The following is a 17707-nucleotide window of genomic DNA, read 5'->3' as shown; positions in this document are numbered from 1 at the left end:
CACATTGTATTATATTTCATTTCATTAACTTTTGCATCTTGTGTTCCTTCATATGCATTAAGCCCTGGTGCAGAATAGTGCTAAGTACTGTGATGGGAGTTTCACTTTAAGAAAGGTCTGAAGACTTTGAGGGGAAGATGAATAGAAGAGCCTTTGGATAAACATATTCCACCTTAAAAGCTTATGAAATGGGTACAACAAAGAAAATTGATTACTCATATCCTTCACCTACATTCAGCAGCTACTAACATTTTGCCATGTTTGATTGATTTACTGAGCCGTGTGAGGTGGCTCTTTACTTCAAAATACTCTATCATACATCTCCTAAAAATAAGGACATTCTCTTACATAATCACTGTACCATCTGCAATGCAAAAGTGGTACAAAAACACTACTCATGGAGACATTTAGAGTTTAACAAAAGACAAGTTTTCATCAATTTAAAAAACAACATTCCAAAACATTCTTGTTCCGAGACAACAGAGCTGACTCATTCTTATAATGTAAGACATTTGACAAGTTTGCTGATCTTGAAGAGAAAAAAAGTAAAGCAACTTCTAGATTTGAAAAAAACTTAAAAGACAAAATTCTGTACACTAAACAGTTATTTCATGGCGGAGTTTTAGGCCTCAGTGAGCACCTGAATACCATCATTATCTTTGTAATAATATTCTGTACTCCTTTTTTCAGAGAGCAGGCAAGTAAAATGGAGTAACATTATTAGCATTTATATGCATAAACTTGCAAAAAGAAAATTGCACTAAACTTAGACAAAGGTCTGGATAAAAAGGTAACTGTTATAAGGTCAGCTCTGGTTACAAATAATAGATTACTGCTTTCTTTATGCAGATATATATAGGGGAGGTAGGCTTAATACCTAAGAGGCTGTAGTTAAAAATACAAATTTGTTCTACCTTTCAAACATAAGGAGAAAGATTGGGAAGAAATAGAGCCCTTGTCTTTGTTAACAGAGACTCCAGTATAGCATGGTCCAGAGTTTATTTTTTAGAGATATCAGCAGGGTAAGTAAATACTTGTTAGTGTGGCATGATGACTGTGCTACCAACTTATCTGTAACTTTAGTCAAAGTAATTTTTATTTTTCTAGAGCCTTTTTATCTTTTTGTTTTTCTTTTTCTCTGAAACTGTAAGAAATAACTAGAGGCTTTTTAGTTCTTAAATACAAGTATATGAAAGAAAAATTGTATTAGAGGATCACATATATTTATGTTGATTTTGAATTGTCTTTTTGTAACCTTTCTTTCTAGAGTGATATAAGAGAGAAACAGAAGACTCTTGTTGAACAGCTCCTGTGTTTGCTGAACAGCTCCCCAGGGCCTCCTACCCGCAAGCTCCTTGCTAAAAATCTAGCCATACTTTATAATATTGGAGACACATTCTCTGTTTACGAGACAATTGATAAATGTAATGATCTTATTCGTAGCAAAGATGATTCTCCAAGTTACCTTCCGACCAAACTGTAAGTTAAATATTAAAACTGAAAAACAAAATATTGCTTTTTTGTTGTATCATTTTTATAAAGTACACAAACTACTTGACAATTATTTTAAAACAATATAAATTCAGTTTTACTCATTTTTGAAAATCTAACTTTTAAAAAAATTGTAACATTTTTCCATTGGCTAAGAAACAGTTCTTTTAAAAATTATTTTAGACTTATTTGAAGTCTAGATTTGCGATTCAAAACATCTTCCTAAAATTCTAGCGGTTGAATGTTTAAGGAAAAGATACTTTGAATTCTTCACATTTTGGATATTCTCTTAGTTTATTAGCTTTTAGCAGTGAAAATTGATAATAAATATCATGTAGAAAAATACTTTTCTAAGATCCTAAAAAGAACTGCTTAATTTTTTTCTTCATAGTATTCAGTTCATTTTATGACCCGTTTTTTTTTTTTAATTATTCAAATTATTTTAACATTTACTTGTATGTATTTGCAGGGTACAGTGTGTTGTTCAGTACATGCATATATTTCATAATGATTCACTCAGGGTAGATACCATAGTTTTGTACCCATTAGTCTACCTCTTTCTTTTCCTCCTCATGCCCCCAAATCCTCTGCCTCTAGTGACCATTATTTTACTCTCTACTTCTATGAGAACCACTTTTTAAAATTTCCATGTATGAGTAATAATGCGGTATTTGTCTTTTTGTGCCTGACTTCTCTTAACATGGTGATTTTTAGTTACATCTGTGTTGCTGCAATTGGTAGAGGATATCATTTTTTTAATAGCTGAGTAGTATTCCATTGTGTATATATACCACAGTTTTTTTAGCCATTCATGCATTAATGGACATTTAGGTTGATTCCAGCTCTTGGCTATTGTGAATATTGTTGTGATGAACATGGGAGTAGAGTTGTCTTTTTGATTTATTGATTTCATTTCCTTTGGGGATATACCCAGTAATGAAATAGCTAGGTAGTAAGGTAGATCTATTTTTAGTTCTCTGAGGAACCTCCATACTGTTTTCCACAGTGGCTGCACCAATTTACACTCCCACCATCAATGTAGGAGAGCTCCTTTTTCTCCTCATCTTTGCCAGCATTTGTTATTTTTTGTTTTGTTGATAATAGCCATTCTAACTGGAGTGAGATGATATCTCATTGTGGTTTTAATTTGCATTTCCCTGAGGATTACTGATGTTTAGCATTTTTTCATATGCCCATTGGCCACTTGAATGTCTTCTTTTTTTTGTTGTTCTTTTTGACCGGTAAGGGGATCATAACCCTCCGCACGGTTTTGTCCCCACCACACTCAGCCAGTGAGCGCACCAGCTATCCCTGTGTAGGATCCGAACCCACGGCCTCGGCGCTACCAGCGCCTCACTCTCCCGAGCCACGGGGCGGCCCTTGAATGTCTTCTTTTGAGAAATGTTTGTTCAGGTCCTTTGCCCATTTTTTAATTAGGGTTTTTTTGGTTTTGTTTTTTTGTTTTTTTGCTTTTGAGTTGTTTAAGTTCCTTATATATTCTGGATATTAGCCCCTTGTCTGATGTGTAGTTTGCAAACACTTTCTCCCATTCTGTAGATTGTCTGTTCACTTTGTTGACAGTGTCCTTTGCTGTCTGTATCACCTGTTATTTTAGAGAAGGCAATGAGCCATGTATGGTTCCACAGCAGTAATTCTATAGAAATTTTTGTCAATCTCATTTTTAGCTTAACAATGTATTCTCCCATAAAGTTTCCAGATTTCAAACTTAATGAGGACACTTCTTCTTTTTCTCATCTTTTATCTTTAAGTTCATCTTTGGTCATCTATATATGAAGCAGAGTTCTACTTAAATATTTTGCAAAATTTTATTTTATGACAAATTTGAGAGGATGGATTTGTTGAGGTAAGATTTAGGTTAATTGAAGATTAATATATCTTTTTAAAGTTCTCGTCATTGAAAGTATAGTTATTTTATGTTCATCTAAGTGTCATGCCTTAGGATTTAACAACAGAGTAGATTCTAGGAAATTTATTCTTTCAAAGTGAAAGTAAGTATTCACTCTTCAACAAGTGATTCTAGAACAACTGGATATCCACCTATGATAGAATGAAGTTGGACTCTACCGTCACACCATACAAAAAATTAACTCAAAGTGAAAGGACGAGTCGACACCAGTTGACGATCCACCAGAGAGAGCTCGTTTATTAGGCAGCACACACACATATATATAAGGTTTTAAGGGAAAGCTGATTGGTTTAAAATACAATCCCTATTTAGCATACCACATGGGGCTTGGGGGGGAGCTGATTGGCATGCGATTCGCACCAGCGGGAAGGAGAATGCAGAAGAGAAGGGCAACCAGTGCCATGATAGGGTGCGGCTGAGAAGGGCTTATGTGATCAGGGTGTGATCCCTTGGGGCATTTGGGTTCTTACACAAAGTGGATCATATATCTAACTGTAACAGCTAAAACTATAAAACTATTAGAAAAAAGATAGGAGAAATCTTTGTGACCTTGGATTAGGTAATTGTTTCTTAGATATAACACCAAAAGCACAACTGACAAAAGAAAATACAGATTCATGAGACTTCATCACAATAAAAAACATTTTGTGTTTCAAAGGAAAAGAAAGTGAAAAGACAACCAACAGAATAGAGGAAAAATTTTAAATGTCACCTTTATATATTCTAAGATTTTTCTCTTCTTATTTTTCAACAATAACTGATTTCTAATTTAATGTTGTTTCAGTGCTGCTGTGGTATGTTTGGGTTCCTTGTACAAGAAGTTGGGGAGAATACTGGGTAACACCTTTACTGATACAGTGGGAAATATTCTTAAAGCTATGAAGAGTGCAGAGGTAAGTAACTACAAGTTCAACCAAAGAATAAAAAGGTAGCATTTTATAGGTTTTATGCTTTCCTAAACTAATAAAAGAGTTTAGATAGGGCACGCATACATAGATGTGTATATAAATATATCTGTAAATTAAATCTTTCTATGTGATGCACAATATGTGCTCTGTATATGGAATCCTTATTAGAAAAGTAATAATGCAATAAAATTCATGTATTCATATAAATCCAAATGGGCAAAAACTAAGGTATTCCATTGGCAGACCTGTCCCTACCCTCTCCACTCACTCCACCTTTTCTGTCTGATACTGCATACTAATCCCAGAGCAAGTGCTTGTCACCAGGTACTACATAGTTGTTAACTACTGTACACCTGATGGATGGATTAGTTACTGTACCAGCATCAGATGGGAGTAAGGAATATAGTAAGGGGAGAAAGAACATGGAGGACATAAGTTTGACCAGGATCTGGATGACCTTTTATTGCCAGGAGAGTATATCCTCAGCTTTGTCTTCATTGATATGTTTGCATTATTTACTACTCTCTAACACCCTTTGTTTTTGAGACTTTCTCTTCATTGACTTCCAAGATGCTGTAATCTCTTGCCAACTGTAGTTTTACCAGTTTTGAAATTAAAGCATTTGTATGTTTGTATATCAAAAATGTTAACGTGATGGTTCCTAATACTAGTATGTAAGGACAACGCAACACTTTTAAATATAAAAATATCTCATCAGTTACTGTTCTTACCTTACTTAGAACAGTGTAGAAAACAGCTCTAAAATAATTTATAGAAATGCTGAATAGTTACACACACATTTTTAAAATGTAGCAAGACAAAACATGGGAAAATTCAAATATAAAATATGTTAAATTTCAAGAAGGATGTAGCTGATTCAAGAACTTTAAGAAGTGAATTTCATATCATAAAACTGGTGAGCAAATCTGCTCAGTAGACCACTTCTCAGCATTAGTTTCTTGAAAGATTGAATAAGATGATTCAAGAGAAGAGATTTGTAACACCCATAAGTCTGGTTTTATTTAAAAGCAGATGTCAGTAAGAAATTTTATATACTGAGGTATAGCCATTTTAAACTTTTTTCCTCTTAACTCCATTGGTTAAGCTATAATACTTTTCAGACCACATAGTTAAGAGGATTACTCTATAGGTGTCAAAAAAATTGAAGGTTATTGTTAAGTGTTTTATTGCTTCCCTGTTTTTTACCTTTATGATTTAGTTGGTCAGGTACCACAACATTTCAGAGATATCAGAAGGGATTTCCACCTTTGATACACAACTTTTGAAACTGAGGTAAAAGAAAGCTCAGTTGTTTCCTATTAGCACCCATTTTATTATGTCCACCTATGACTATTGTACTCCTTTAGGTAAAGATCAATTAGTAATATTACTATGAAAATGATACTTGATGCTGATCTTTTTCTTCCTCCAACTTTACCTACCTTCCTTAACTTCCTACCTTGCCTTAACTGGGTTGTAGAAATCATTTGAAGCATTTAGTAAAACACCAGTAATACAGCAGCTACTATTTCTTGACTGTTTTCTATGTACCAGGCAACCCAAAGGGGCTTATTTACTTCTCCCACCAGCTCTGTAAGGTTTATCTTATCCTCATTGTAAAGAGGAGGAAATAAGTAAGAACAACTTGAAGTCATACAGCTACTGAGGGTCAGAGACAAGATTCAAACCCAAGTTCTTTTAATTCTGAAGACAAGACTTTTAACTTCTGAGTTAAACTATCCCAACCAATGAACGATAACAAAATATTAATAGCTGCCAAATCTGTCGAGCGTATACTGTATATCTGATGTTTGTCTAAGCACGTGACATGGATTAATTCATTTGCTCCTCACAACAACGTATGAGGTGGATACTATTCCCTCCATTTTACAGATAAACAGATTTGCCCAAGGTTATGTAGCTAGTAGGTAACCGACCCTGTGTTTTTATTATGTCACCTCATATTGTAGGAACCATTTATTGAATACTTAATGACATGCAAGCTTTGTGCTACACACTTTTCATATAATTTCATTTAATCTTCATGTCCACCCTATGATATTTGTATTGTGTTGAAATGTAATGTATACAAACAACACTTTTCAAATAGTAAATACTTCATAAAATAGTAACTATTAATGTTTCTTGATGTCAGAATGGGTTGGTTAGTATGTACAAAAATCTTGAGAATTTCTTTAATATGTGAGGTGAGTATCAGTGCTTAATAATGTTCTTCAAAGTGGAATTTTTTTTCCTATTTATCCTTTAAGTTTTTTCTTTTCTTCTCGGTAGTCTCAAGGTCGATATGAGATTATGCTGAGTCTGCAAAATATGCTGAATGGATTAGGAGCTGCTGCTATACCTTGCCACAGGGATGTTTATAAAGCTGCTAGATCCTGCTTAACAGATAGATCCATGGCTGTTCGTTGTGCTGCTGCAAAGGTAAAATGACCTAATAAGATGACTTTCTAAAAATGAATATAAAGAAAATTAAATTAGGTTATCTCTGCGAAAGCATTAGTAACAGCTACATGATCTGGGAGCTGAAACCTTAGCTAAGACTCTTTCATTTCATAAACTATTTCATTTCCCGTAAGGAAACTGAGGTCCAGAGAGAGATGAATTTCCCAGGGTTCAAGTAGTTAGCAACACATTGTCAGAGGGTAGGAAGTTCGAGTTTCCAGATTCCAAGTATTCATCCTATTATACTACACTTCCTCTACATAATTGTGTAAACTAAAATTTACATGTAAGGTTTATGTTGTTTCAGAGTGGGTTTTTTTTAGTTTTGTTGTTGTTTTTAATCATGCCCTCTTAATATAGTTGGTTAGATAGTACGGTAAAGTTGTTTTTTATATTGGCATTATTCTCACTGTTGCTTACAGCCAAGAGATTGATTCTAGAGGCATTTTTTGTAGTCTTCTGAGTTAGAAATGGGTCCTCCTCTTACCCTTGTGGGCATATTGCCTTATATAGTATAATTTTTTGACTTTTGATAAGTATTCATTTATTGTTCCTGCAATCATTATGTAGATACTTTGGATTTGTGTATTATTTTTGTTAGACCTTGATAGTTTCTACAACTTATATAGATCTGAACTTGACATTTATGTTTTGTTTTTCATTGATTTCCATTTGTTCAATTGAGTAGTGTCTCCTTGAACTTCAGAACGAGGCCATCTTTATGTGGAGTACAGACCTGGACAGTGTGGCCACACTATGTTTTAAGTCCTTTGAAGGTTCCAATTATGATGTGCGGATTTCAGTTTCAAAGCTACTGGGCACAATATTGGCTAAAGCTATAATTTGTAAACATCCAGGAGCAGGTAAACGTATGTAATTATTTTCAGAATATCACCTATAATTTTTCCCAGTTGATTTAAACAATAAAGCTACCCATTATTGTTTTTGAAAAGAAGCAGAATATAAATCAATTTTAGTCCATAAACATTGCTGTAGGTCCTAAGATTTCATTCTCAAACAATTCAGTAAAAATTTGAGGGAAAAAATTCAAGACTTCTTGAAGTGTGGTGTACTTTATTCAATCATTGTCTTCCTTTATGTTGTGGCCTTTTTTTTTTTTTAAAGCAGATTGTGAAGTATTATCCAATAAGAGATATGATCTAAATCTCAATTTTTTTTTTTAAGGAGCATACATCTGAATTACGTATATTTGACTTGCTATTTCATAGGTTGGTACAGAGGAGCAAATGATGTAGATAATTTCAAACAGATATTTTAAATTTAATGTGCTTGGACAGTTTTGCTTTGTGTTATTTTATTCCCTGTTTATACACATCTAGGCAGTAAGCAAAGATGAGATATTTTTGAAAATAAGAGACTTTGCCTGAGTTTAATCTACAGTGTATATAAAACACTGATGAGTAATTGAAAACTTACTTTATCATTCTGTCTCCAAAGATTAAACAGTCTCACAAATCAAAATGTGATTGTTCTGTAGAACCTTGCTCCTCAAATATCCATCACCTGAGAGCTTTTACAAAATGCAGAAACCCAGGCCCCACCCCAAATAGTAAATCAAATTTCTTATTTAAACAAGATCCCCAGATAATTTGTATGCACATTAAATTTTGAGAACATTGCTACAGAAGTTGTTCATTGTTATGTATAAAGGAAGATTCTAGTTTTTTGTAAGGCAGTGTTTCTCAACCAGAGATGAGAAAGAGCAGGATTACAACATATCAGAATCACCTGGAAAGCATTAACAAACTATACAGGCTTCTCATTCTCCAATTGAGACATGTAGATTTAAAGTTTATGATAAGAAATTCTTATTTTTACTATGGTTTTTCTAATCTTGTAACTCACTAAGGCATTCTTATTTATGGCATGGGCGTGTGGGGGAGGGAGGGTGGAAGCCACAAAAAAAACCTTCAAACCAGAAAAAAAAAAACTTGTTCAGAGCATTTTAAAGGTTAAATCTTAAGCCACCTAAGATATTGAGATTAGAAGACATGTTTAATCGAACCCTCTTGAAAATGTGAATTGCTCGTTTCTATAAATGTATTGACTGTGTAGCACTAGCACACAGTTGCAGTAAAAGCAAGCAAAATGTAGAATTGCATAACAAATGCAAATAACATTTAAATCTGTATCCTCCTGTGATAGCAATAAACTAAAACCAACATTGTTAAAATCAGACTAAGCAAAGTGTAGAATCATTTTCACCTGCACTAAAAAACTTTGCCCTAATCTTTTGTTACAAATTCTATCATCTTGCGTCTGTAAGTTCTATCTTATGTTAAAAGTGAGTTATTTCCATACAACTTTCTGTTTAGTCTTTTTTTTTTTCCATTTATTTTTTAAATTTTAACTTCTCAATATACATTGTAGTCTATTTTCATTACTCTTTACCCGTTCCTCTTACTGTTCAGTCTTTGATGGGTCCTTGTCTTCTAGAGGAAAAGATTTGTGGCGTAGTACTTAGTCTTTTGCTCTTCTTTACATATGCTCACTCTCTTGTGGCCTTATCCAGTCTCATGGCTTAAATTTCATTTATGTATCGGTGATTCCTGGATTTATATCTTTAGCCCAGCCTTCTTTCCTGAACATTAAGCTTTCATATCCAGCTGCCCATCAGACATCTCTGTTTGGATGTCTATTTAATGTTTCAAATTAATTTGTTCTAAACTGAGTGCTTGATCTCCCCTCCTCTACACATATGCTTGTCTACTCTACTTGCATACTTGCTCATGTAAGTTGATAACTCTATCCTTTCTGGTATTCAAACCAAAATTCATGAATTCACCCTTGACTCCTCTCTCTCACACTCACCCTCTATTCTGACTATCTTAAAACACACAGAATCAGTACTCCTTGGAGAAATGGCTAATTCTGGAGTTGGGGCAGAGAAAGTCCAAGATGAGCCTGGAACATCTTGTGCCACAAAGTAAGGAGCTTCCACTGACTAGCTTTCTGAGGAGACTTCCACTGGTCAAATCCAGGACAGTATTAGAGTCAAAATGAATAATGACAGAATTGAATTATAACCTATAAAATTAAAAGGGAATCTATGAGTACATGCTAAATATAAATAAAGGAGAAGAGAAAACTCTTTTTTACAGTAGAATGCCAGCTAATAACTACAGAAGGAGTAGTGGTTCTAAATGCCTTTTTTTGCAATGATTATGGTAATCATTTATGCAGGTAGAAATCCTCAGCAGATTCTTAGGTGAAAATTTGATGGGTTACAGGTCATTTATGCCATCTTAAAGTATTATTGCCACACAGGTTGCACAGTAATTATAAATGATAATTTTACAGTGGACAAATCTGGCAGACTCACTTTATTCAAATGTTCAATACTTATATCAATGTCAAGACAGACAAACTCAAATTGAGGGCCAGTCTATAAAACAACTGTCTGTAAACATATTCTTCAAAAATGAGAAAGTAATGAGGAAAATAGGAATCTACGTGAGAGGTATATGCATCTATTTTGTAATTTTGAGTTTTTTTCTAGTGAAACGTTTAAAAATGTATATGTATCTACACTCCATCTACTCTATGTCATTGCAACAACCTTCATCCAAGACACCATAATCTCTTGATTGAAGAGATTATTTTTTCTGTTTTGAGGCAGCTGGCCAGTACAGAGATCCGAATGATTCTCCCTGCTTTCTTTTAACTTTGCCCCTCTCTACAATCTGTTCTCAGTACAGCAGCAAAGTGACAAATTATATCAGTCCTCTGCTTAAGGTCCTCCACTGGTACTTCATTTTAGTCACATCCTTATTATAGTGATCTACAGGGTTCTGTGTCTTCTGTCTGCTCCCAGTCCTCACACTCTGGCTTGTCTCCTATGAGACACCCTCCACTGCGTCATGTACATTGCTGTGCGTGAACTCACTGGGCATCGTGTTCTCCTCGAGGCCGTTTTGCTATAGTTTTTTCCTCTGCCTAGAACACTTTTTCTGTATATATCCTCTGCCTAATTTCCTCACTACACTCAAACTGTGTTCAGTGTCACCCTTTTAATGAATCCTACCCCAGTGATCCTATTTAAAATCACAGACATTTCCCCAGTGTTTCTGACCTCATTCCCTCTCTATTTTCTGCATGGTTTTTAATCACTGTTTTATGTACTGTATATACTTAGCCATTTATTACATTTATTTCTGACCTTTCTTCCTAGAATGTGTGATCCGCAAGGGCATGGGTTTTGTTCTATTCACTAATGTTTCTCTCCCAAATGCCAAGGTAGATTTTCATTCGTCTCAGATGTTTTTTTCTCTACTCTAGGGAGTAGATTTTTTTGTTCGTAACTTTAACAGAAGTTTATTTCTCTACTGCTGTGTGATTGGAGTCTATAACAAGGTTCAGAGGTTGTGACCATTAATTTTCAAAAGAAAAATGAAAAAGGGAAAATGGGCTCTTTTTTTTTTTTTAAAGGTGATATCCTCTAGATATTTACAGGGAGAAACTAGGCTGTGTCAAACTGAAGGAAACCGTAAGCATCCCTGACCTAACTAATCTCTTAGTTATTATTGCCTAAGGGCCAACTGAATAGTTTTAGTGATACCTAGCTTTGATTTCTTCAGAGACTAAAGAATAACAAAAGTTGTATTGCCAGTTGAGAATTTTTAAAAACAGGAAATGGTGGTTACTTTATATAAATTTCATTAAGAGTTGTTGAGCATTTGGAAAAAATAAAATAATGATTTGGCCATGTTTAGTACTTCAAAAGAATTTTCAAGGCAGTGTAGCATTTTTATTTTTGGAGAACTAACGTAGTTTTATTTATGTTTTCCCTTGTTTTAGAAGACAGCCTTTTAACTTCTTTGAGGAAAGAGAACAATAGAGCATGATCTTAAAGCGGCATAGATTTTAAGATGTCCTTGACATGGTACTTCAGGGTCCAGTCTGATCTGACCTTTGATCCCTGACTTTTTTTGTGCATTAATGTGCAGAATGCCTTGTAAATTTTTCTTTTTTAAAAAAATTTTTAGTTAATTTTTATCTCTGTCAAAGTTCTGGCTTTTTGCAAATCAAGATTATGCATTAAAATTTAGGCTGTAAACTACGAGTCACAATTTTGTTTTGTTCTTTGTCATAGCAACCTCACGTCAAAGCATTCGCAGAGTATCTCTGGAGGAAGTTCTGGAATTACTGGGAACAGGGTTTCTACGTGGGAGTTCAGGATTTCTCCGAGCCAGTGGAGATATGCTGAAAGGAACCAGTTCAGTCAGTAGGGATGTTCGAGTTGGAGTTACTCAGGTTGGAATCATAAATCAGTATCTAAATGTAATTCTAACTGGCCTATAATGAAAGTTTTAGTGTCTGACTCTGTATAAGTGATAGTATGGAAGATCACCACTTATACTTTCATGTTTGTAGATAGATATGGTAAGGCCAAAACATTTTTTAAAAACTAGGTTCCAAGTAAGAGAACCTTATTACCTATGATATGTTCTAAGTTCCTAATAATGGGAAGATTTTTATTTCCTTTGAAACACAAACAGTATTTTTTTTTTCTAGCCTTTGTGCTTTCTTGTGTCTTTTGGTTTTAAGATGTTTTCATTGTGTTTATGTGTGCTCATACAGTTTAAATTTAAGCTATTAGGTACATATTATTTACCATAGCCAGAAATAACCATTTTATATGGTTTTCTCTCCTAAATAAAGTTTACAGCATGTAATCTACTTCACCCCTTAAATTTTTGGTCCTAAACAAAATTTTAAAAGCTAAGTCCTTGGAAAAGCTATCTCAGAATAAAATAACACAGAGGTTTCTGCATTCTTTCCTTGAATTATATTTATTTTCTTAATGCTATTATGGCTCAAAGCAAACTTGTGTTTTTTTTATAAAATTCGTATATATCCTCATTGTTTAATACTGTATATAGACGTCATGAAATTGTGAGCTTCCCAATGTAATTGTAATTAAAATTTATGTTTTTAAGAAACAGATTGCTTAAGAAAACTACTTGTCTTTGTATCTCTGGAGTAAGACAAACTATTAACATTCATAAAAATAAAGAGCAATGATTCATCACTGTAAACTTTCAGGTTTCTAGAACTAAATTCCCTTAGAGTTATAATGTTGGCACATAGTTAATTTTTATAATATGTTGATATTATAGAATTAGATTTTCTTGTTCAGAATGTTATTAAATAGCTTGAAATCTTTGTTCAGAGAAGCTACAGGTACATTTTACATATTAACTGGCTATGCTGACTATCTTGAAACTTCACGCAGTCAGACCAAAATAGAACAGAGAGGCAACATAAATGAAATCTCAGTCAAAAGACTATGCAGTTCAGTTTTGGCTTTAAACAAACAACAAAAAAATAGTGCTAAATTTAGATATTTCAAGTGCCTGTAAATGATGAAAAAATATAATTTGTAGGGAATAAAAAAAAAGAAATACTAGCAAATTCTACATATTTTGTGGAAAAGAAAATATTAATACAGAATTGAAACAATTTAATTTTGAAGATAAAACTCCTTTCTTTTTTAGGCTTACGTGGTATTTGTTTCAACACTAGGAGGAGCTTGGCTAGAAAAAAATTTTGCTGCCTTTCTTTCTCATATCCTAAGCCTTGTGTCACAGTCACACCCTAAAGCCACCCAAACTCAGATTGATGCTGTTGGCTGTCGCCGTTGCGTTTCATTTATCCTTCGAGCTACTATAGGAGGCCTTCTTGGAGAAAAGGCTCAAATTGCTGCTGTAAAGGATATTTGCCAGGCAATTTGGAAGCTAAAGAAAGTTATGGGTATGGATCTACTAAGACAATCTGTTTTAACAATACTAAAGAAATTGTCCCTTTGGTAAAGCTAGACTGGAATATTACTCTGTTAATACAAAAATTTTGAAGGCTGGTGATAATAGTTTCTCAGAATTCTTGTTGTATTTCGGGCCGAGCCCGTGGCGCACTTGGTAGAGTGCGGCGCTGGGAGCGCTGCGACGCTCCCGCCGCGGGTTCGGATCCTATATAGAACTGGCCGGTGCACTCACTGGCTGAGTGCTGGTCATGAAAAAGGACAAAAAAAAAAAAAAAAAAAAAAAAAAGAATTCTTGTTGTATTTCCTGTAGAAGTTAAATTATTTTTAGAACAATTAGTCTATCTCAGTTCCTGTACTATAAGTCCACTGTACTTATCATGAGTATCAATAATGTTGGAATATGTTTTAGTTTGAGTTCTCCCTTTTAGTGCCCCTTGCTGAAAGAGTTACAAGAAATCTCTGACCAAGTTCCTTGAACTAAATCTGGTATACAAGGGTACTTCAAAAAGTTTTCAGGGAAAAACAGAATTAAAAGATAATACAAATCTTTCCATGAACTTTTTGAAGACCCCTTGTATTAGTTTAATTTTTCTGTATTGATTCAAGTCCCTATTTAAGCTTTTCAGTTAACTGCCTCAAGGGTTTCACACAGATCAAGAGGATATATTAATTTTTGCCTTTATTCTTTTCTGCTCCTAACACCCACACCCTACAATATATTTTAATAAAATAGTGATGCATAGTTAATTCTTGTGTTTCTATTAGATGCTGTAATGAGTGACAATAATTTGGAAACCCGGCTTGGTTCCACAGATGTAGCAGCCAGCCAGCATATGCTAATATGTGCTTTACAAGAACTTGGAAATCTCATGCATAATCTCAGCACCACAGTTGCACCTTTGCTACAGGATTCAAGTGCAGGTATATCTGTTGTCTGTGACACATCTGAATACCTTGTTTTCACTTGTACTCTAGACAACTGCTTTCCAAGGAAGAAAATCTCCTTCATATAGCTCACTTAAAGATTCACTGTAGAGTTATTAGAGATGTTTTATGAAACAATTATAATCAAGATTATTAAAAATATGTCTGTAGTTGAGTTTTTTTGCTTTTGTAATTGAAGATTGTTCTCTGAGTCTCCCCTGCTGCCTCCCTTTATGGAGCTATTTAAGATAACATGGAAAAACAGAGAAGTTCTAAACCCGAATTCATCTCTCATCTTTAATGAAAGCATTAGTATCACTGTGTTACATATAATTCAGTTTCTCAAAGATCTTTTCAAGCAATCTTTATTTTCTTTCTCTCTTTGAAAATTTTTAAAACCCTTTTTATAACAGCTTTATTGCAATATAATTCACATATCATAAGGTTCACCCTTTTAAAGCATACAATTGGTTTTGGTATATTCACAGAGTTGTACAACTAACAACACTATCTAATTCCAGAATGTTTTCATCACTTCAAGTTGTTCATTAGCTGTCACTCCAATTTCCCTTTCCCACAGCCCCTGACAACCACTAATCTACTTTCTGTCTCTATGGATTTACATATTGTGGAATTAAATGGAATTAATACAATATGTGGTCTTTAATGACTGACATTTTTTAAAAATCATCTTAAAAATATTTTTTATGGCTTTTGTCCTTTGTGACATACATTTCCTGCCAAGAAGTTCCATGTGTTTGTAAGCTATTCAAATCTGGGACACATGTAAGTAACAGTCAACATGAAATTTACATGTTTTGATGAAGATTCGTATGTTGAATCATAGCAAATGTAGTCTTTTTTTTCTTGCTGGTGGCAGTACTCCACTATCTTCATAGTGCATTAGTAGCTCCCTGAGGACCCAGCGAAGTCTTGATTTTAACATTTTGTTCTTAGATAAGAGCAATATGGTGGACAGGAAGTATTCTCATTATGTAGATAAATGTGCTAAAAGAGAATTTAAAAAAGAGGATGGCAAGATGTGACATTTCTTTTCAAGGTGTTTTTATTATTGATTAATAATTTTTAATTCCTAATACCAAATTAGTAATGATCTCAAGATAAAGTAGGCAGAACATTGACTTATTTAGGAAATAAAAATTTCCTTTTGTGTACTGACTTAATTTAAGCCAGTTTTCATGTAGTACAAGTAACTCTTGAGTAAAGAAATTATTTATGATTATGTATCATGTAATTTTTTTATTCTGATTTGGCCTTTGATACAAATAATAGATTTTAATTCCATGTGGCTGTTTATTATTTTGACTATTTTATGTCTAAGTGAGTTTTATCTGTATACAGAAGTCATCATTTGTTTATTCTGTCCTTCCAGGCCTTCTTGACAGTGTCATTTCAGTTATTGTTCATCCTAGCATTTCCGTTCGACTAGCAGCAGCTTGGTGTTTACGCTGCATTGCTGTGGCATTACCTTCCTACCTAACGCCTCTCTTAGATCGTTGCCTCGAACAGCTTACTGTACTTAAGTCTTCACCTGAAGCAGTGACTGGCTTTAGTTTTGCTGTGGCAGCTTTGTTGGGAGCAGTAAAACATTGTCCTTTAGGAATTCCTCATGGAAAAGGAAAGGTAATGATCTCGTTCTTTGTATATGATAATGATGTTTCAAGTTTTTTCTACAAACATCCTAGTCTTTGTATATTATCCAGTCAAAGTTATGCAGGACATATTTCTGAGCAATCAGCTGTACTGCTCCTTAAATATTAAATGTTATCAACATAATTACTGTGAAAAGTGAAGGGATGATTTTAAAATGTTTTGTTCATACTTTAATAAAGGAGTGCTTTCTGTTAGAAGTATCTCTATGTAGTAACAAAATTTGTTCCTGAAGACAGTATTTTACCATATAAATGCATTAAAAATTGTATTGCATATGACAAATAGAGCTGTGAAAGAAATTTTAAACTTCATTTAATAGTTTTTTAGTTAGTGGTATTTATTGGTGGTATTGGTATTACTTTGGAATTAGTTTGCATATAATAAGGTAAAGTAGATAAGTAACTGTTAATGTTCTTAGTAACCAAGATTTTCCATATAAGATAAAAAAGCTATAACTGTAGAATCAAGAAAGTTAAGTAAAAGCCCCATATGTTAAATTTGTTATTTGTTTATGTATGTATATATGTATGTATGTATGTATGTATGTATGTTTTGGTGGCTGGCTGGTATGAGGAACTGAATCCATATGTTAAATTTGAATTGAAATTATCGGCATGAACTCATAGTTTTATTTTTTCAAAAATACTTATATCCTCACTTTGTCCAGTGAAAAGGCCCAAAAGCAATGACAACCCAGTAGCAAGGAGTACCTCTAGTGCCTAGATTGTGGCTCTGAATACCATTTCCAACCAAAATGGAATCAGGGCTCCATGGAGGAGTGGCTGGTTTCAGGTCTGGAACAGGACATCGCAATATAAGCTTAGGATATTTTGTCATGCCAAAAAAGTGAGGAAGACATCAAAAAATACTATGTTCATTTTAAAAGGAAATAACTTAAGGGGCTCCCACTGACACAAGATGGGATAATTTGTATATCAAAAATATTAATGACAGCTATGGATTGAAACACTAAATACATAAAACCTCATGAGTTCATAATAGGTTTTTTTTTTGGCAGCTGACCAGTATAGGTATCAAACCCTGGACCTTGGTGTTATCAGTACCATGCTCTAACCAACTGAGCTAACTGGCCAGCCTCTATAACAATATTTACAAATCCCTCTGCCCCACTGTGTCCCCTGAATTACATTGCTATCGAAAATGTGGTTTTCTGGGTAAATTTAGTGCTTTTGAACGAGCACTTTCAAATATATAAATGATACACAACTAGTGACTAAATAACTCAGTTTTAATGTACAAAGAATTTTGAAGAGAACTTTAAAAAAATTTTGATGTGATATAGAACACACTAATCAGTCAAAGCATGGTGTTGAAATTCTGTTTCTTCTTTAGTAGCTAGAAGTTGCAAGTTGTCAGAGAATACTGTTTGACAGTGAAGGCCCATATGACCCATGCCTCACACACATATAAGTATTTTTGAAAAAATAAATCACCATTTTCTTTTTTCTCTCATGTCACTCCTGTGTTGTTATTGAGTTTTATAGTATATTCTCCACAGTTTAGGTTCTGCAAAAG

The 17707-nt window shown here is 33.9% G+C and overlaps 1 protein-coding gene across 6 annotated transcripts in view; it reads left to right on the top strand.

Moving 5' to 3' along the window:
* HEATR5A (HEAT repeat containing 5A) overlaps nucleotides 1-17707 on the top strand; it is a 94617-nt gene that overhangs the window by 13043 nt on the left and 63867 nt on the right. For 3 of the 6 annotated variants that reach the window (XM_063090254.1, XM_063090251.1, XM_063090252.1), the window contains exons 3-10: nucleotides 1268-1479; nucleotides 4203-4311; nucleotides 6619-6768; nucleotides 7478-7658; nucleotides 11903-12063; nucleotides 13308-13563; nucleotides 14339-14494; nucleotides 15891-16141. In XM_063090254.1, the coding sequence (XP_062946324.1) occupies nucleotides 1268-1479; nucleotides 4203-4311; nucleotides 6619-6768; nucleotides 7478-7658; nucleotides 11903-12063; nucleotides 13308-13563; nucleotides 14339-14494; nucleotides 15891-16141 (1476 nt within the window). The remainder of the gene's footprint in view (nucleotides 1-1267; nucleotides 1480-4202; nucleotides 4312-6618; nucleotides 6769-7477; nucleotides 7659-11902; nucleotides 12064-13307; nucleotides 13564-14338; nucleotides 14495-15890; nucleotides 16142-17707) is intronic. The other 3 variants (XM_063090255.1, XM_063090253.1, XM_063090256.1) reach the window with 2 other exon arrangements.

The sequence above is a fragment of the Cynocephalus volans genome, chromosome 3 (genome assembly GCF_027409185.1).
Source record: "Cynocephalus volans isolate mCynVol1 chromosome 3, mCynVol1.pri, whole genome shotgun sequence".
NCBI classification, from domain to species: Eukaryota; Metazoa; Chordata; class Mammalia; order Dermoptera; family Cynocephalidae; genus Cynocephalus; species Cynocephalus volans.
The sequence above is the reverse complement of the archived record's forward strand: the minus strand, read 5'-3'. Positions and strand labels throughout refer to the sequence as shown.